Source organism: Anarrhichthys ocellatus, unplaced genomic scaffold, assembly GCF_004355925.1.
Source record: "Anarrhichthys ocellatus isolate YVR2014 unplaced genomic scaffold, GSC_Weel_1.0 scaffold24, whole genome shotgun sequence".
NCBI classification, from domain to species: Eukaryota; Metazoa; Chordata; class Actinopteri; order Perciformes; family Anarhichadidae; genus Anarrhichthys; species Anarrhichthys ocellatus.
In genome coordinates, this window is record NW_022280054.1 from 7,293,359 (window position 1) to 7,314,552 (window position 21,194).

Sequence of the window (21,194 nt, forward strand, 5' to 3'; positions counted from 1 at the left end):
GTTTGACCCTGCTAGACTTTACATATTACATAACAAACACACACAGAGAGGGAGAGAGAATATGGTGATTTGTGTATTGTTTCCAGGGTTGCTCATGGAAACCAGACATTAAAATAAACCCACATCAGTACAAAACTAATTTGCCATAAAGCACTTTCTTGTTACAAATGGATGCCTTTCTATTTGTCATGCATTTGTGTCTACTTCACTCCCACTCTCACACCTGCAAGTCTTCTTATCACTGTTACAATCCAGCCCCAGGTCAGGTGTGTGTGTGGGTGTGTGTGTGTGTGTGTGTGTGCTCTCACACATTTCTATGATTTATTCTTCATAACTGCCAGGTATAATTTGTTTCACTGCGCATGCACACTCACACAAATGAATATGCATTACACACACAGACACAGTCGGGTACAGACGCAAACAGACTCACACCCAGAGTAACTGTTTGGATCCAGACTGAGACCAGCTGCCAAGGAGAGCAAACAGAGTGTATTAAATTCCCAGACATGTCTCTCAATGCGATAAGATGTGCACAAGTTGCATGATATGTTTCAACCTGTCTCCAGTTAGATGAACTCTCTGTCCTGTTTGTCAATGTCTTCTAGTGGCTGACATTACCCAACAACTAATCTAAACAGAGAGACAGAAAGAGAACGCGTACCAAATGGGTGTATTTAGGAAGGCTCAAACTGTGATGACAAGCCGGGATTAAACCTTGACAAGTGTATGCCGAATCCAGTAAAGAATCCACTCATCAAAGTCTGAATAAAACGAATTTAGATTTAGCTTTTTAACGATTACGAGTAACTACACTTTGTAATCACGTTTTATTGGCTGAGAGGGCAAAAACTGTTTTGAGTGGCAGCCTAATTAATGTTCACAGCCTGTAGCAACAACTAGAAAATGAGGTGAACAGCATATGATATGAAATGCTGATCAAATGCGTCTGACACCTTGAAATAACAGGTGTATCATAGTGTGGCAAGAGCAGCACATCGCCAGTGGAACTGCAGCAGCGTCAGTCCTGTATTGATTCAAATAAAAGCATATTTGTGGTGGACAACAGAATTAAGTGTTCTGTGTAAACAGGGTGTGCTTTGCGCAGGAATCTGGGAGAGGTCGACATAGACTGTGACCTAAAGAGACCTCTTGTCTACAGCTGACCTAGAAAAAAAACTAATACGTGCCTTCATCACCAGGCAGTTAGATTACTTTTATGATCTAGTTCCTGGTTTAATCCCCAAAGAAAAAAGTCCTGCAATTGTTCAGAAGCTGCTGCTTAAAAAGATAAAGCGAGCAAAACACATGATATATTACTGACCTGCTTGTACAATATGAAACAGCTCTTAGATCCTTAGAACATGTGTTGGCTTAAAACCCTCTTATTGTCCGCTGCCTTCTAATGTTGTGTTTATCACTTCTATTTCCTTATTTCCATTTTTTATTTTAGCATTTGCTCCAAATTTTGACCAATGCCAGTGTTCCTATTTGTGAATGTGCGTAGTTCACACCCTGGTTGAATAGTAATGTTGAGTTTTGCACATGTGAGGGCAAATAATAGTGTCAATTTACCAGTTAGTATTCGCATCGCATTACTATCTCTGTGTTATTATTTTGATTGATGGACAACGTGAGACAATCTCGTCTATTTGCCTCTGACAAACTTTGGCATCAAGTTGAATGCCATATCAAAGTCAAAATAACGACTGGGAGGCTGACGTAAACGGCATTTACAAAAACTGGCAAACTCTAATATGACGTGACTATGTCTATTTCTCTCATCACTCTCTCCTTCCCTTCACCTTTCTTTCTCTTCAGCAGATCAACATATCTCCTGCTCATCTGTGTTTGAACTTGTCTAGCAGGTGGCATTTTAAAATCAGGCTTAATTGCACTCTGCACATTACTACCCTTCTCCCCTTGCTATCTTCTGTCATAAACCTGTCATCCACACAAAAACACTTGCAACCACCCACTTGCACCCACCCCCCCCCACACACACACACACACACACACACACACACACACACACACACACACCACAACCACTCCTCTCGTCCTGTCAGACAAACACAGGATCAAACAGCTAAATCAGAAGAAAGCAGGACAACCTGTGTGTGTGGGGGTTTTGTTGTAGTTGTATGTCCGGGTGTAGGTCATTATCAGGCTCTCTAAAGAACTGGTACAAGTCCAAAAACAGCATCAGAAAAAAGTATCCTGCTGGCTAGAAACCTTAACGTTCCTCATTTAAAAAAAATCTATTGTTCTTTTATGGTAAATTACATAATCTCCCAACAAAAGCTCTATTAAGTCTCGCAGAAAGGAAGGGGGCGGGGGGGGGCTGTCAATCATAAAGGCATCTCACATAACAAACTCACACTCCTGCTGTGTAGCCAGCCATTCAGAACATCCTCATTAACTCCCACTCGCATGCTATCTTTCTCCTTTTCTCTCCCTCACTCTTTTAATCTGTTCATTACCACCTGTGTGGGTGAAGGTGTACATTTGCAGCAAAGTTATGGCAAATTGCCGGTGTGAGTGATCGGGGCTCGACAGAGAGAAAAAAGAGAAGAGCAAAAGAGTATAAAGAGCAAGTTGGTTTATAATCATCATAAGATGGATACATTCAAATAAAATAAAAAGAAATGCTGCATATTTGAAAGTAAATGAGCATTGAGATATATGCAGAGATGGCAGATCAGAGACGCAACATTAAAGATAGAATAAAAGAAATGAAAGAAGAAGGAAATGAAAAATAAACGAATGAAGAGCGGAAGAGCAGGAGAGGGAGTCCACTGCTGTTAGTCCATGCTGGCCTCTCACACCTCATTGTGTCGTGCATCGTTATCTGACTGAACTGTGACCTCCTGACCCACGCTTAGCCCCAAGGTTCCAGAGCACAACTGAGTGCAGTGTGTGTGTGTGTGTGTGTGTGTTTGCGTGTGTTTTGGGCTCAATAAAGAGGCAGTGAGAGATAATCAGCTTGCATTAGAGCAGATAGTGGATTGGCTCACCAGTCTACCATACACATAGCAACATACGGACAACCTGAAACCCCCAGCTAGCCATATGAGCATACCGGCTGTGGCCTGTACAGTACACGCAAACAGAAAACAAGTCATCCTTCACATGCCTTTGTACTTTCCTCCCAAACATTGGGCTCGTGGCTGAGAACCTACTATATAGTACATGTATACATACTGAATATCTAACGCATCTCCTTTCATCATCCTGTGATCATGTCATATGTTACCATTTTGTATTGGTTTTTTTTGGAAAATGTTTTTCTTTGATGAATAAGACATTGGGTTGATATAATATAATTTTGAAATATGTGGAAAACTTTGACTACAATCACGTTTCACAACATTTTTTGTGTCACTGTGTAATTAAATGATATCACTGGCGACCAGCTCCAGGCGCTGCGGCTAGGTCGGCTGTTCATGAGTCTTTAAATTAGTTCACAGGTGTTCACAGGCATGAGACCAAAAAAATGTACTTTCTTAAAAAGTAGTATCACCACCGACACCTGCACTTACCTATTACGCCTTGGGTGAAAACCCTACAACAACCAGGATTGCATTGCACACGATGCCATCTAAGACCACTCCCAGGCTGCTACTATTATGAGAGCTTTTAACAAGGGCTACCACTAGAGGTGCGTCTACAAACGGCAAGCAGCTAACGCACATCTGCAGAAGAACTACCGGCTTAGCAGAAACAAGTTAGCATTTATTAGCATTGCAGTGCTTTTTAACAAAAGCTTTTGTTCAGTCATAAAACGTTTTTGTACTCATCATGGAGTCCAGTACCATTGTATGAGTAAATAAAAAAACAGCACAATGAAGCAAGATATCAAATTTTTAAGTCTGGCATGTAGAGTGTTGCAAACAAACTAAATTAGCATCCACCTACAAGATATACTTTCTTGTTTCATTGTGAAACTTTTGTCGATCCTCTGCCCCCTCATGTATCATTTCTGGACATTGATTGATAGTGAAAATGCAGCAATGTGGTCTAGTTTTGCTGCGGTTCTACTAAATATAAGCAACAAAGATATTTCCAATTCTCTAATAATATGAAGAGGATGTTTGTCAAACATTGTGTTCACTAACACACTATTTCGTCCCATAATCAGTCAGGCCCTGCTTACAACAGTGTGCATGTGCCTGTGTTGTTGAGCAAAACAATTCAAGTAAACAAGCCTATTAAATATTGTAAAACAGTCTTGTTTACCAGAAATCAAATTGAATCACTTGGGATTTAATCAGTACAACTTTACTCAAATAACTCACTTCCTTAGACGTTTTACCAAGCCCCATATATCTATTTCTCCTTTTCTAGGTACTGGATGACGGAGGCGTTGAATATGACAGTGGAACATATAATTAGACAGCAAGGTCTGTGTCAGAGAGTTCCATACACACACCAGCTGGATATATCTGGGATTTGTCTGAGAGTGTGTTTTTGTGTTAGCAGCGTGACTCACAGGATAATTGCCCACATGAAGCCTGGCATTAGAGATCATTTCACACCAGGGACGCAAAGTACAGACAAACGCATACAAACCTCACCTCTCTTCCAGCTGTTGGAGATATTTTCTTAATTCCTCTAAGTTGTTATTGGCCTTTTGAAGTGCGTCACTCAGAACTTTCTCTCTCTCCTCAGTCGTCCTCTCCAGCTCTTCTCGCTGCTCCCTCAGTGTCTCCGCCTGTAGCTCTCCCAGCTCTCTTCTAAGTCGGCTCTCTTTTTCTTCACAGATGTTCTGACACTCGTCTTTTATCTTTTGCCTCTCCACATCGCACGTTCGTTTAAACTCCTCTCTCAGAGCTCTCTCTGCATCTTTGTGCCTCTCTTCCAGCTCTTCTCTTGTGCTTTTCTCTTTCTCCACTGTCTGTCGCTGCACCTCCAGGTGAAATGCTTTCTCCCACTCCAACCGGCCCAGCTCCAGTGCCTCTCGCTGGGCCTTCTCTCTCTGGGTGCTCTCTCTCAGTCCCTGGAGCTCTTCCTCCAGCTGAGCCAGTCGGGTGTGGAGCTGATGGAACTCGTGGAAGATGAGGTAGCTCACACCACAGTAACGACACACCGTCTCACTGCGCTCCATCTGAGGGGAAAATACACACAATTTGATTAAAATGATAACAATATTATTTGAATGTAACTACAGAAGTACAACTATTTAACTAACAAAACTGCTAAAATGTAAAGACTCTGACTCAATTGTTGCAAAATTTCGACTGGGGTGTGGAACTATTTGAAATCACCTTTTTCCAAATCTTTATTTCTTATCGTATTAAAAGATGATTGAAAATGTTTTTAGGAAATTTATAACAAATCGCTAGCCAGTTTGATATATGCAAGTAAAAATGTACTGTCTCTAAGTGTATGATTGGTTACTAATCAAGTCTTCAAACCTTTACCACAACCTGTTGGTTAGCACACTATAAACCTTTTTTATGAGCCAGTGCGCAAAATACCAGGACCCTGGAAATGGCTCACCTTAATGAATGCAGTTTTTTATTTATGTTATGAATTGTACCTTTATACCTGACAAGCCAAAAGTGTTTAAGAAGCTTTAACTAAGAAGCTATTAATTAAATAAATAAACCACCAATAGTGTAAAATAAGTCGATGAATGGTAAAGACAGAGTGATTATTGTCATGTTTGTAACAAGGCATTAACTGCATGCAAAAAGTGCAAATGAGGGTAGTCTAGACTTATACAAAGAAAATAAATTAGAAAAAAAGAATCATCACAAAAAACATGTACTGTAAATCTTGTGCGCTAGTCTGATTGGATATCCCCATCCTCCATAATCCCCAGAAAACTCTCAGGCAAGTATTATTGCATATTCAAATATGGGACACAATGATGAGCCTTTCTCTAGCATAACATAATATATTACCTTTATAATCAAAAACTAATTTCAAGTGTGCTTTATATTATATAAATCAATGTATAAATAAACATACAGCTACAGTATATCGTGATTTTTTTTCAGGGAATGAAAATGAGGATGAGTCTAGAAATAGCATTCACTTTTGCATGGCTTATTGTATGGGGCCTTTACAACTGTAGTATCAAAGCTGTCTATAAAAACATTTAGAGTGACAACTACAGGCCCCATTATCCATCACAATCTGTTGCAACCACTGGTGTCAAAAACATCTTTTCATCCGTCGGCAGTTCAAAGCACAGGAACACAGATACTCTAATCCTCCTTCAGATATTGTTTTTACTGCTGTCTGTTAGAAAAAAAACATCTCCCAAAATTATCTTTCTTTCTCTGTGCGTGTCAGTGGATTCTCTCCAAGCTGTTGTCACTTCTTTTAGGCTTATGAGGGATAAGATCACATCCCCGAGCTTTCATCTTCATGATGATATGTGGCAGAGAGGCAGCTGATAGTTGGATGACATGCTGACAGCTCCCTGACAGAAAGCTCCGAAATAGATTGTTCCATGATGTAAACAAGGTGAAGGAAACAGAAACAAAGCTGACATTGATGGGAAGACAACGAACAGAACAGATCATTGAATTATTGCTGTTAAGGAACAGAGGCCATATGATTGCCTTTGTCCATTTGGCCATCCACTTAGTGCGAGTGTGATCAAAACATCTAAAAAACTAACGACCAGAGTGAAAGCTCAAGCTTTTCATTCTGCTATGGCCCTCTCCCCAGTGTCGCATTCAGACCAGACTTGCCCTTTTATAATGAGCATATCTCTTAAACAGACATCCATGTGAACATTCATGCTTTGAAAATTAACTAACTAATCTGATTTGATGACCCCAAGACCTTTCCCCTTTAGCGCAAGGTGAGGTGTTTGATTGCACGCTTCCTGTTTAAGTCAGACAGAATAAAGCAGACAGAATAAGAAACAGTGAAAATAAAATGAAAAGTAGGTTGACATGAATAACAACAGCTACAGGCTGAAATCTATAGATGATTTTCAAATAGCGTTTGGAAGTTCCTTTGTCTTGTCCTTTGTGGTGGTCTACAACTAAACCTAAACAACAACAACAACTGCTAAGAGCCTAAACGATAAAAAGACAGCCATGTCGAAGGACAGAGATCAAAAGAATGGCAGCTCCTGCTTTTTCCTGAAAGACACTGAACTGGGTTTCGTTGAAAGAATTCTTGTCATCCCTCTTTCTCTCTGCCTCTCTTGTGTCCTTCTATATGCTAAGAGATAATTCAAAGAGAATGACAGTGTGGTAGAAGAGAACGACAGATAAAATGCACAGCAACACTTGAAAGGGCTTTTGACGTGACAAATGACTGACAGGTGACACCAAGACGATAGAGCTTCCCTCTCTCAATCTCTCCATCAGCCACATCTAACTTTCTCTTTTCCGACCTATCACAGCGCCTTCTTGATTGGTGTTAGCATCTTGTCTATCCATGTCAGGTCAAGGTGCAGATTATGTCTGTCTCATGTCTTCGGGACAACGGGAGTCTGTCTTCTAGCAGCCTTGACAGACAGAAAGACAGCAAGAATAAGACTTCACAAGAAGAGCACTGCTCTTCTAAATGAGGTACTTCGATGCAATGCAAGCAAATAATAACAAGAGTAACGGTCTCCAGCAATGCTAGCAGTAATGTTTACAATGTTAATTTGGCGATTAGCACAGTGCTAATCAAGAACCGAGCCGCGGCTTGTTAGCGTGAGCCACCTAGCTGCTAAGTTAGCACCCCGGTAGCTGTTTGGCTAGAAAGACACGATAGCTAACCATAGTATGTCTTTCACTACATTCATGATCAAATTGACACATGTTCTATTCCACAGACTGGTGACGGTTATGGAAAATTTAAATGACATCTCCTCACTCGTACAATTCCCGAGCTTACGGCTCAGAGACCACTTCGCTCGGAGCAGCTGTCAATCACAGCTGTCAATCACGATGTCTCACAACATTTTTATAGCATCAAATAACGAATTTACACCAAACTTACAGGAAAAAATGAACACTTGAACATAAATCTGCATGATAAGAACTACCTAAAATGACAGAAACTATTTTTGGGACAACCTTTTTTGAAGTGTACTTTCACTTTTTAGTTTGGCCCATGTCCCCTCCACTAACATGGAGGGAACAGGATTAATGACCTATACTGCAGCCAGACACCAGAGGGTGATTGAGATGTCACTTTGAGCTGTCATGTCGTCCATATTCATATACAGTCTATGGTCTGGATCAAAGTGGCAGACCGACCGTCTGATCCAACACCTTATCAAAGGCTCAAAACATGCAAGTCTGTCATTACATTACAGTCATTTAGCAGACGCTTTTATCCAAAGCGACTTACAATTCACCGTAGGCACAGCTACGGGAGCACTTCTGGGGTTAAGTGTCTTGCTCAAGGACATGCGAAAATCACAAATCACACGCGACTAGCAGAGCCGGAGCCGGGGATTGAACCGCCGACCCTCTGATTGAAAGACGGCACTTAGCCACAGTCGCCCCCCCGTCATGCAGGTAGACATGGGAAATGCAAACCAAAACAGTTTTTTCCACAAAAGTCCAAAAACTCAATGTAGTCAATAAGGAAGTACTGGACAAGAAAATAATGTTAAAAGCGCAGAACCTGCAACCCTCAAATATATCAACACCAAAATCCATATTTGACACACTCAGATTTGACTCCTGAATGCCTTTTGTACAGTTTTATGCTCATGTCTTTCCAATATGTATTTGGATGCTTGTACGAAAAAGCAAAATGTGCTCCTAATGACCTCCCTGAAGGTGTTGGATTCCCCCGTGCCACATTTATGCCCTCACAAAGGTCTAGAGATGGACAGAAGAAAAAATGGGACAGAGAGGTCGGAGAGGGAGTGTATTAGTGTGGGTGGGGAAAAGACTCCAGACCAGAGCACAACAATGTATTACATTGTGTTGCCACAGAATGAACTCTGGAGAATATGGGCTATTATCTGTTTGCAGTGTGAGTATGTACAGTACATGTGTGAGTGAGTGAGAGAAACAGACAGAGAGAGCCAGAAAGAGCATAAGTGCGTGCAAGTCTGAGCAATATTTGGGACTGGGGCTCAGGGGGTTTTAGTGTTTACTGTGCAGATGTCCTCATGGTTCCTGCAGGCACAGATACAGCTAAAACTACTAAGTGTGTGTGTGTGCTTGTGAGTGGGGGTTGAATTTTATCCCAAAATGCTTATGCATGTAAATTTGGGTGTGCACGTTCTTTATGTGAGAGATGTAGTCATGAAGACAGACAAGCAAGGGGGCAATAGACAATGTTAAAGTGGCCTGAGGGCTGAATCGTGCATTAGTATGGCTTAACACATACACGCACACGCAAACACACACAAAGAGGCAAGCTTTCTCACACTCATATAAACAAGCACCAACAGTCAAAAGCACAGTTTGCACACATGGGCAGATGAAAGGCACAGACACACACACACACCCAAAGACGCACCGAGCGACAAACAGATACACACACATTAAAACCCACATTGATGCAAGTGCCAACATGTACGCGGGCACAAACAAAAGAAATAGACGTAGACTGACACATACAAAGGCAAATTTACTCACATAGGCATCTTGAGACAGACAGGAGACTCACACAATCGCTGCATCTCAACACACACACATACACATGCCCTGAGGGCAGATGGTCTGTGCCACCAGTGGATGTGTACTCCCGTCACTGAGTTCGGCCCCTTGGGGAGACCCCTTGCCCTGGGCACTGACACGTTCACTTAGCACTCAAACCACAAAACTAACCCCTCCACCCGCTCGCTCGCTCTCTCACACACACACACACACACACACACACACACACACACACACACACACCTACTACTACTACTACACACGCTTGCAAAAATACCTGAGAGGAGAAGAGAGACAAGGATGGTTTGAATGAAACATGGAGGTGACAGAAAAAGAGAGACAGACTGAGGGAGAGGAGGACAAATCTTGTTGTCCTTTAAATGTTTCATGCCAGCAGCCAATAGATGCTTCTCTCCTACACACAAAAACCTCTTTGTCCTCTAGTGCACACAACACTCTTATCTCTCTTTCATTCTGTCTCTTGATTGACTCCATTAGCATGCTGGTCTGTTGCCATAAGCGGTTTACAAATATTAAGACACACACAGCTTTTACTCAAACCACATTCATCTGGTAATGATTATTATTATTTATATAGAGTTAATAAATATACATATACATATATACAGTATATACCTGTATATATATTACAAAATAGTTCATTATGAAGTCAACATGCTGTATGTAAATATGCAAAACATGAATAACGCCTCAGGGTACATCAGTGACGTAGACGTCATTAACCACAGAGCGCAGACACTGAATCATCCACCTCTTGTAACTGAACCTCCAGCCTGTGTCTGCACCTAACAGGTACCAAGACTGCTCTGTGTCTGAGTGAGTGTGCATTTTGTGACTCGGACCCCCTCAACAGTCCATGTTATCACCACATTGCCTCCATGCTCTGTCAATTAAACATGGGGCTATTACCTCTCGCCTGATGTGAAACATTTAGGAGGGGTGGAGTGGTGCAGGGGGTGCATGTGGGGGCGACAGGGTGGGGGCATTCAGTGGGTGGCTGGTGTCTTGCCAGGACGAGAAACATAATTAATTTACGTGATGCCTTTTTAACTCCCTGACTGTCTGCGTGTGTGTCTGTGTGAAAATGTCTGCGCTCATTGTCTCATGTACTGAGAGTGGAGACAAGGCTGGCATGCAGACAAGACGTATTAAAAGGATAAAGAAATTTCCCAACTTTCTTCCGCTACGTTCGTGTTAGTATGTTATGAAATGCAGACATTTTGGGAGAAGCTAGAAGAGCTATATTATGAGCAGTTTCTTTCTTGACAACAAAATCAGGCACTAAAGGCAAATAAAAAGGCTATGATTGTGAGTTTTTCGTTCTACAAGCAGATTCATTTGTCTCACTTTTCTGCATCAAGCAGCTCCTCTTCCCCTTTTCCTTTGTGTTACAACTTACAAGGCTGACAATATTTCCGGTGTTTCTTTGTGGATTTAAAAACGACCTCGTATCACATTTCTTTGGCTTCTGTACTGCAGGTTTTTGGTACTTATCGGCCAACAGATCAGTCATTATATCAGCCTAGCCAAAATCTGACAACAAAAAAAAACAAAATCATATTAGTCTCTTAATTGCATTTAAAAAATAGGAACTCTTTTAATAAAGGAGGGACATCATGCAGGCTATACAAAGCATGCAGAAACTGAGTATTGTAGACAGCAGGCCCCAACAGATCTCCACAAACAGACTAAGCTATTTATTTTCTCTCATCCTCAGTATCTGAAAAACCCTCGAGTCATTTTGGAAAGCAGGCAGGCTAGAAAAACTACAGCCCACGCTCACAAAACACAGTCACAGAAATACTGTATAGAGGCACAATCCAGTGCACACTAACATCTATTGAGAGATGTTATGGAGGGGTAAAAGGCACTTAGGCATTTTTCTTTTGTTGGTGCTTGGAGGATTAGAGGCATTAGGATTAGGTTTAATCAAGTGATATGATGATGGGAGGCAGATTTAGAAAGAAAAAAACAAAGGCAGGAGTGCTGCCTCGCATCATATCTGGATCCTTCTAAACTCGTTCTCTTTCAAATTCTTTCTCCCTCCCAATTTCAATCTAACAAATGCTTTCTCCTTTCCATCTGTTCAGCTCGCACTTCATCCCGCTTCTCTCTCTGTCTGTGACATCACAGACGCAATAGATCACGCAAGCATTTAAGAAGGGATTAATTTGTTCAGGGATTTATCCTTGTTTTTCCCCTAATTTTCCTAAATTATTTTCTTTTTTTCAGACTGCGACAGTGCGTGAGAGATTGTGGAGTGTGTGTGTGTCCACTGAGAACATTGTCCAGCTGTGCTCTTGTCTTTGCGTGTCAAAATGAGAATGTTTTTGTGAGCTTTTGTCACTTCGTGTGACTGTATTTTTTGCTTTTTTTGTGTTTTGCCTGTGTGTGCGTGATGTCTGAGCGCATGTTCGCACATAGTACGTGTGCACACATTCTCGCGTGTGTGTGTGTGTGTGTGTGCTCGTGTTTGTGTGTGTGATCGAGACAGCGCTTCGTGACTGTGGCTTTGTTGATTTTTGCGACGATAAAGACCCCCTGTGGTGCTCAGTGTAGCGAGAGCCAACACTGAGATTCCACTCATCTGGACCCCATGGCGCACTACACATCACATGACAAGTGTGTGTTTGTGAGCGAGTGCTTGAGTGTAGATGTAGGCATGTGTGTGAATATCGTGTGTTTGTATAAGTTCCTTGACCACGGCACGGTGCGCGTGTCTTCTACGCCTGTTCATCTGGGTGTGCATGTGTGTGTATCTGGGTGTGTGTGTGGAGGAGGAAATAGGGAGGGGTAGTAACGGTCACAAGGGATAAAGGGAAGTGCAAGAGGGGGGGGGGGGGAGGAGGGGGGGAAGGGGGAGGGGGGGGGGGGGGGGGGGGGGGGGGGGCAGAGGCGTGCGAGTATGCAGAGAGGACAGGAGGGAGGAGGCAGACAGATCAGGGGCATACTGTACTGTTGAGTGGATGAATCAAAGTGTGTGAGATGGCCCGTTTCTGGGTTGTGTGTGACTGAATGAAAGAGTAGCATAGAGGAATCCACAGTCAATCACTTGCACACAACACGTGTGCATGCAGACAGCAGAGGTTGAAGTGATCAGCCACTGTCGCACAAAAGTCAGGACAAAGTCAGCAGAGCAGGCAAAGTGTAGGAAGGAGGGGCGGTTGAGCCATGGGGGTAGTAATGGAAATTTGGGAGTATAATAAAGTGAGGGTTCATACCCCCCGTATAATCTAGGGTTGCATGTTTGCCGGCTGACTGGCTGTCTTCCCGTTACATTATCCTCTCTTTCCTTCCCCGTCTACCTCACTTGCTCCTTTGCGTGGAAGCGGGGAAAGGGCAGTGGTAGGGAAAGAATCACCTATGGCTGCCTCGACCAGCACTTGGCCACGCATCACATCACATTCAAACACAGGGCGAGGCACGGCATGGCACGGCACGGTACGGCACGGCACGGCACGGCACACACAACAACAAACAACTAGCCTGGAGGGAAGCAGGCAGAAGACTGACTGTGTCCATTTTGTTGTGCGTGTGTGATGGGGTTTGGTCACGTGGGAGTCAACCAATCAGCCCTCTTGTCATGTAATTTCTTAAAGTTAGCGTTATACGTCTTCAGAGCTGACTACCGACTTCGCCCACGGCAGCCAGGTAGCTTTTTACAGTTATTATCAGGGGCACTGGAAAGTGAGGCCTAATTTATCTGCCAAGAGCAACACCGAAAATACCGCAGTGTCGCCTCAGACACCAAATTCATAATACTGCAAATACGTAAATGTTGCAATAATTTCTGTTAGCTCCTACGGGGATAGATAGTGACTAAACAGATTTTAAAAGAAAATCTTCAAGAATGCCACCTCAACAATCTATTTAAATTGCTATTTTGAGATGCTGTGATGCCTTGAAATGTGCATGAGACTTAATCATAAAACCTGCTTGAATTTTATTTATTTATTTTATTTATTGCTACTAAATACTTACACCTAACTGCCATAAATCCCTGCTGCATAGCTAACTGAACTAACTGACAAAACTGACAGCTTGCTAATATATGACCTGTTTAGATGAAAGAGTAAAAAAGGGGAATATGCAATATGGTCGACATATCTGACCTCGCATCTAAATGCAATGTAATCTGGGAAGATTTTGAATTACATTTCACAAAAATTACACAACATACCTTAAATGACAAAACGTTATGCCAGTAACTTTAGACTAAATGACCCTCATTCTAAACTGCATGATTACCGTTTCCTCCCTGTATACAGTTACTCCTTCTGCACTGTATGCTCCCTTAACTGGGCGTATAATGTTACCATAGCTCCTCAACAGCTGAATGATGATATAGAAGACTCTTTGGCATTACTGTCCTGAGCCCTGCAATAACGTTTTGTACCATTTCAGGCTATATTGTTTAAAAAGCACTATATATATACCGACAAATCGAGAGAGGAACTGTATTATAATTGAATGACTCTCTCACCTCTTAGGGCACAGGATTGAAACACAGACTAAGTGCAGACATACATGTAAGAGGTGAAGCCAGGACAGCAGGGCGGCCAGTGAAAAAAAAAATAAGCCCGAGAGAGAAGGGGGAGGATAACCTGTTACATTAATCAGAGCTAGCAGACACATGTGCTTCCGTTAACCTCACTAGACCACGCATCACAACACACGGCTCGGCACGACACGGCACGGCACAGTAAGCCAGGAGAGGCCAGAGGAGGTAACACTGGCTGAAATCTGTGTGTGTGCGCGTCTGTCTGTCTGCCTGTCTATCTGGGTGTGTTGTGTGTTTTTTCGCTGCTGTCAAGTTTGTCAGTGAACCAATACCTTCTTAACATTTATCCTACTTTTGTGCTCTTCATTTGCAGCTTAAACCAGGTGGAATGACATTCTGTCTGACTAGATGACAATCAGCGGAGCGAAGTAAAAGCCAACCTCATTTAACCCTCTTAGGCAAGAGGAAACAAGTGCCGCCACCTGCAGTGTTTAACTCTGTGCTCAAGTGCATTAGGCAAAGAAGCTTCAGACGCTTATTAATGAGTAAAAACAGAGACGATCGTATTCACTTTCATTGTGCAAATATCTCAAGCTGTACGACACAGAAGGCCACCTTTTAAATGTGAGGCAGTTATTTTAATTTAATGTTTACAAGAAAATCCTGTCCTCTTGCACTGTTGGGGATGAGATCATTTCTTAAGTGGTGTATTACCTTTCCGTTGTACCCACTTTCCCTCAACCTCTACATCACCTATTGAGGTTTTCCTTGAATGACTTTTAAAAGCGCCCACCAAACATGCCGAGACTAGTTGTATTGAGCTCTGAAAATGTACAAGGGGTGAAAGCTGTAAGCATGCAAGAAATGATAGTAGTACATTTATTTTCAAAAAAAGATAGTTGCACCTCCTGCTGAAAACACAATACATCTTTGTGAATGTCACAGATAATGGTCCATTGAGGAGATTCTTTGCCTCTTCACTATGAGTTTCTTTCTCTGTGACTTGTTTAGCATCAGAACAACATACTGAGTTTTCCCTGTTCAACGCTGGAGATACTTCTTCTGTGATCAAACTCAGTCGTAACCTGAGGTATCTTGACATGACCCACAATGAGGGCAGCAAACAACAAACATTGACAATCATTTTCTGTTTAGGGATTGAATGTCCGAACACTTGATTACCTTTTTCAAAAACAACTGCCACAATGGTTGGCATGGCAACAGCTTCGTGACAGCAACAGGGACCTTGCAATGACCCTTTTGGATTACCGTGTAATATTGTCACTTCGTAATTCCAGGCTCCAGACAACACCCGTGACAATATTGCACAATAATCCTCCCCCGCTGTCTCTCAGTCATTAACGCAGATCAGCAATCACCTGATGACCTCGCTCCCTCTCTCTCTTAATCTCTCTCTCTTCTCCAAAGATTTAGGAAAACAGACTAAAAAGTAGGACCGGGCAATAATTCAATATGATAATTGATCGTCTTTCTATGGAATCGTGATGAAACCGTACATCAAGATGTCGCGATCCACAATTACGTCGTCTAAAATGATAATAACAAGTATATATTAACTCAAATTTCTCCGATTATTTCGCACCAAAGTTCTTGATAAAATTAGAAAATATTCAGTATTCATCATATTTCAAGTATTTAATGTACACACAAGTATACAAGTGGTTATTTCATATGGACTATATTGAATTATTGGAATTACCAGATGAACTCATGCTATATGGATATCGTTATCGGGATCAAATATATTGTAGTAGAAGCTTTTTGCCACATCGCCCAGCCCTGCTGAAAAGGTACAGAACATGTGAGAAAGACAATGAAAAGAGAGAAGGAGAAAGGGAACAAGTCTGAGATAAAGATGTGCGACCATTATCCATACACCTTCTGAGGTCTTCTGTTTCAAGAAAACAAAGGGAAGGAGGGTGTCTGGTTTAAGACGAGCCATTATTCAAGGAAAGGAGAACTGAGGGAACGATATAGAAAGAAGGCGAGACAGACAGCGAGAGAAGAGACAGAGGAGAAAAGGAGCGATGTGTAGCACGGTGTCGCTCACTGGGACATGTGGCTAGTCTCTAGACTTGCCATGCTTACATTAAAAATGGATGGCCGGAGAAGGAGAGCAAGAGCAGTTGAGAGCCATCGCTTGGACAGTCAACAGTCAGGCACGGAAAGACACCAAAGAGGCAAGTCAGGACTTTGATTTACACCTTTACATTGATAAACAGTGAGAGAAGTTGCTGCAGTCATCATTTTAAGTGTCAGGTTTTAGTAAGAACAAAAACAAAGAAACAACAAACCACACTGGTGATGAGAGAGTTTCAGCGTTTCAGTGTAACTTCAACAACCGAGTCTCCTGTGAGTCGTCCGAAAGAACACACTGTACTACCGTATATAGTAGACTGCAGATTACATGAATACATCTCAAATTTCTATATACTGCTGCCCTGCAATATTGTTCTGTTCTTACAATAAATGCTTTAAAAAGTTCCAATCTCTTCTCAAATAAGCCTTTATTGATCCCCTGAGGGAACTTCAGAATGTACCAGGAAAGGGATTCAACTTTTTTCTATTAAAAGGGACTGTATAACTCGAGTGAGTGAAGAATGACTTTAGTTCAAGTGTATTTGTATAAAACAATTTCCTACACTGTACATCAGAGAGGCAGATGCAGGGCAAATGTGTACAGTCCAACAAAACGGCAGATTTTAGAAAATAACACACTGTAAGGGACCACTCCAGCGGATACCGACAGCGGTGCATTTTCTAACATATTTGGGTCCACACATACACCCTCACGAGTTTTACCACATACACCACATGAAGTTTGTTTTAGACATTCTGCAAGACAGCTTGAATCAAGCAGATTTTATTACGTCCTTGTAAAAAAAGAATGATTACACAGAGAGGCTCAGCAAGCCAAAAAGTCTGACGGATCGAACATCTTATCAACAACAGAGAATGTTTTAGAAAATGAAGCTAAAAAAAAACCAAAAAAAACATCAGGAGCTAATTAGAAGTTTGATTTTAATTTGTAAACTAATAGAAGAAAAATCAGCAGTCACACAGGTGAAGCGGTTGGAGAAAGAGATGACGGGCGTTTTACAGTGGTCAAAACTCAATTGCATCAACTTGAATGATGATGAATGAGGCCTAGACCCTTTTGTGCCTGTGCTACCAACATACAGAGGGCAGTGTGGTCAAAGCATGAGCTCTGATCACAGCTGATCACATCAACAGGTCTGTCTCTATACACCAGTTATCCTCCATGTGAAACAGTGACCGGTGCATTTATTAAAACAAGTCAGATGTGATGGCGTGTCTTTCTTCAGTGCAGGAAAAGGTAAACATTTAACTGTAAAAGTGAAGCGTGCAGAGCAAAGGACATACCACTGTCTGATCCACATTTATTGTTTGAGTCTGATAAAATGAAATTGCTTTTCTAATTAATGAATTTTTGTTAATTACTTCACATCCTGCTGTTACACAATGCACCCGCATCCCCCCTAAGCTCAATCTAAACAGAATATCAAAGGCTTGTTTACACAGCAGGTGTTTTCAGCCATGCATCTCATGCGCCTGCACAGCTGTCTGTATACAAAGGCCTCATAAGAGGCTAGTGTTTGCTTGTGCACGTGCTTCAAGTCTTTTTTCTGCTGTTTTAGGGCCCAACTACAGTGATGAAGTGCCGGGCTCTGAGTGCTGCCAGAGCGCATGCTACCTGCACTCAGTGCTGTGCCTGCACACATCCTGTGTAGACGCAGATGAAGGACTGGAGCTGCTGCTGCTGCTCTACTAACGCGCTGATTTCGCAATGCAGATACATTGAGTCTTTGAGGTGACTACCGGCTTAAACGTTCTCCTATTACACTACAAAAATGTCCTCACTCTCAGGGTCTCACAAAGTGGGGAGCGTGCGTGCACAAACACGCACACAATGCTTAAACTCCAAGTGTAAGTTTTACCTACAGTTGACACTTTAGACAGCAGTCAGCCAGGCAGTCAGTACTGCAGGTCCTATGGTGACACATCCAGTGCACTCTCGGTGCAGAGCTATGCAGTGCTATACTGCATATAGAAAGAGAGAGTGAGATGGAAGGAAAAGTACCAAGTTGCTGAGACACTGTAGTAGGGATGGCAGCCTCGGGCTGAAATGTGAATGCACTGGCTAACCAAACTCGGCACCTCAATTATGAATGAAAGTAGAGTCAGACAGGTAGTGAATGCGTGCCATGACGTGCAGCGCGTGTGCACGTGTATGTGTGGAGAGGGGTAGGTAAACACGGCTCTTTTTAGATACCAATGTTTTGTCTAAAATCTCCTGTTGTGTTGGTAATGTGAATGTCTGGTGTTATGAAATGAAACAAAAAGATAAATAGCATAAAGGAGAGAGCTGGATGCGTTTGTTTGCTTGCATGTGTATTTCTATGAATGCGTGTGTGTGACGGAAAGTGTCTTCATTTTTGGTCTCTCTGGTCTTATTCTCTCCATTGATTCTTTCCCTCGGATGGAAATGACACAGGAAGGTCACATATCTCTCCTGCACACGCATTGAGATGCTCCCAGTTCTCTTTCTGTCTCCCGCGCTCTGCACTCGCTCTCCAATTATCTCGAAAGTGAACGTCTTGTCCCGTTGCATTGTGTTTTGGAGCTCTTCACAGACCATAACATTTGAGAAGTTAACAGAGGGTATTGTCCCTCTTGTCTCCGTCTTTCTCTATTTGCTATTCTTGCTTCCTCTCCCTGTGCTTCCCTCGCTCTTGGAGGTGAACGTCTTGTCCTGTTCCACTGTGTGTTTGAGCTCCTCAGACTGTGACACTTGAGAAGTGAATAGGTGGTTTCAGGGCCTTGCAGAGAACAAGAGGTGCTCAGCTACTGAATAAAAAGACTGCGGTGTACTCTGCTCGGCGCTGCGCTGAAAACAACTCATCCTTGAGCCACAATTGGACTTAGAACACTGCTAGCAAAAGTGTCACTTTGACAACTTTGGAGAAAAAAGGAAGGGGTAAACAGTGTTGTTTAAGTTTTGGTGGTGACAACAGACAAGGGATTATGCTGTGTACAGACCAGCAAAGGCACTATGTCATTGCATTAGTATGGCAGGGGTCCCAACTGCTGACGCAGAGGTCTCCCACTAAAAATGTTGGATTTTCGAGCAAAGCAACGTCATCCAGCAGCGTACTGTTGGCCAATGAAGCACAAAATCCAGGTAGGATACTTCGTTTCTACTTTTTTACTTAGTGATCCTCAAAAAAGAACATGTTGTGATTTCTGCTCTCATGAGTTTTCTGTCTCACAGTATTATAAACTTCTGAGAGGTGTTATCTGATGAACTTTCCAATTAATGGATGTTTTAATCAAACTGGATCATATTCCATCTTCCACTGGTACCTGTAGCAACACGCCAACGCAGCCTTTTCTCTTTTTTTTTTAATGCAGTGCTATTTTTAGTCTGACCACCTGCTTGGAGAAGCAGGTTTGAGTTGATTTTCAATTCAAAGACAATCAAGTGAAAGGAAGGAGTCGCGCTCTCTGGTCCCTGAATAATGAGTGATAATGTGCCCTTGAGAAAGATAGAGACTGGGACTGAGGGGAAGCGGACACAGGGTGAAACTGAAAAACACCATCTCAGCATATTTACAATAAAATATAATACTGCATTAGTTTCAGTTCCCTTGCAAAAACTGGTACGTGGCAGAGAGTGATTTATTTAGCTCTGCAGAAATATGTAACAAAAGAATGAAACCATTCCCTACTCTCCCTTGAACCTCACTAAAACTAACTAAGCCAGAAGACAGTGGAGAAGTGTTTACTTCCTGTCAGCTTATGTCATTCACATACACTGCAACAGGAAACAAACTGGGACATATGCTTATATTTACAATGTGAAATGCGGAACAATGGATGTCACTGTCAAGTTTCAAACTAATCTACGTGAAACACCTCGAGAGTGGGGAGTTACTAATGATGCGTTGATAATAACGCATTATAACGGTATTTTGGGAATACAAATAACGTAGCAACAAGTCAACAGATTGAATTTGGACAGTACTTATGACTGATTTAATGAGACACAAATAAGACAGACTTGCTAATAAACAGCATGCGAGGAGCAGCCATCTTGGATTTGGAGGTCAGGGACGGTGGGGTTAGAACGACTTTCAGAAATCTGACTTTCTGAAATCCGACTTTCAAAAATCCAACTTCAGGCGGTTCCAAATTCTGACTTCCCAGTTCAAATGGGATGCAGCATAAATAAGATTAAGTGTCCCAGCATGCACTGGACAAAAGGGAGATGCCATGGACAGACTGCCAGACCAGATGCTGCATGTCCAAAACAGATTCATACACAACAGGAAATCTGTTTTTCAATCAACCCAACTTGCATGTTTTTTTAAATGTGAGAGAAAACACACATAAAAAGGAAACTCATGTAGGTAGTGGATGGTGTCACTTCCTGTCTAACGTCATTTACTTCACTGTCCTGTAATGTATGAGTTGGTGTATTTTTGTGTGTGTGTACCTGTAGCTGTATCTGAGCTGCATCCCCGTGTTTGTATACACAACAAACATACTCTCGGCAGGAAAGTTCAGTGCAATATGTGTGTTTCTGTGCCCGAGTGTGTGGGTGGGAGGCATGGTGTTTGTGTGTAACCGCAGCGCTCTCCTTCTCAGCAGCCCACCATTAAACCTTGGTGCCAGCCCTCTCCCAGCACACCAGGATTAACAGCACTTAAATGGGCCTGTTAGTACACCACCTCCTCTTTGCCTCCCACGCCGACTAGTGCACATGGTGCTGCCCACAGCTTTGCGCCTGCAACGCACACTGTCTCTGTTGTTTTTTGTTCTCCGCTTGCCGCAGCCACCTAAGCCTCCTCCAATAAATGGTGCTGAAGTGTACTCAGCGGGGGGCTAAGCCCAGAACATCCTCTATTTTATGGACCTATTGGAATCTGAGTGGATGACAGGGGGAGGAAAAGGAGGGAGGGAAGATCCCGTGACTGAACCAGATGGGCTATGATCAAAATATCTCTCTCTCTCTCTCTCTCTCTCTCTCTCTCTCTCTCTCTCTCTCT

At 42.4% G+C, this 21,194-nt stretch overlaps 1 protein-coding gene across 2 annotated transcripts in view; it reads right to left on the reverse strand.

The window, feature by feature from the left end:
* Window positions 1-21,194, reverse strand: part of lekr1 (Leucine-, glutamate- and lysine-rich protein 1) — a 58,648-nt gene that overhangs the window by 32,228 nt on the left and 5,226 nt on the right. For both annotated transcript variants that reach the window (XM_031861210.1, XM_031861209.1), the window contains exon 3: window positions 4,578-5,107. In XM_031861210.1, coding sequence (XP_031717070.1) covers window positions 4,578-5,107 — 530 coding nt within the window. The remainder of the gene's footprint in view (window positions 1-4,577; window positions 5,108-21,194) is intronic.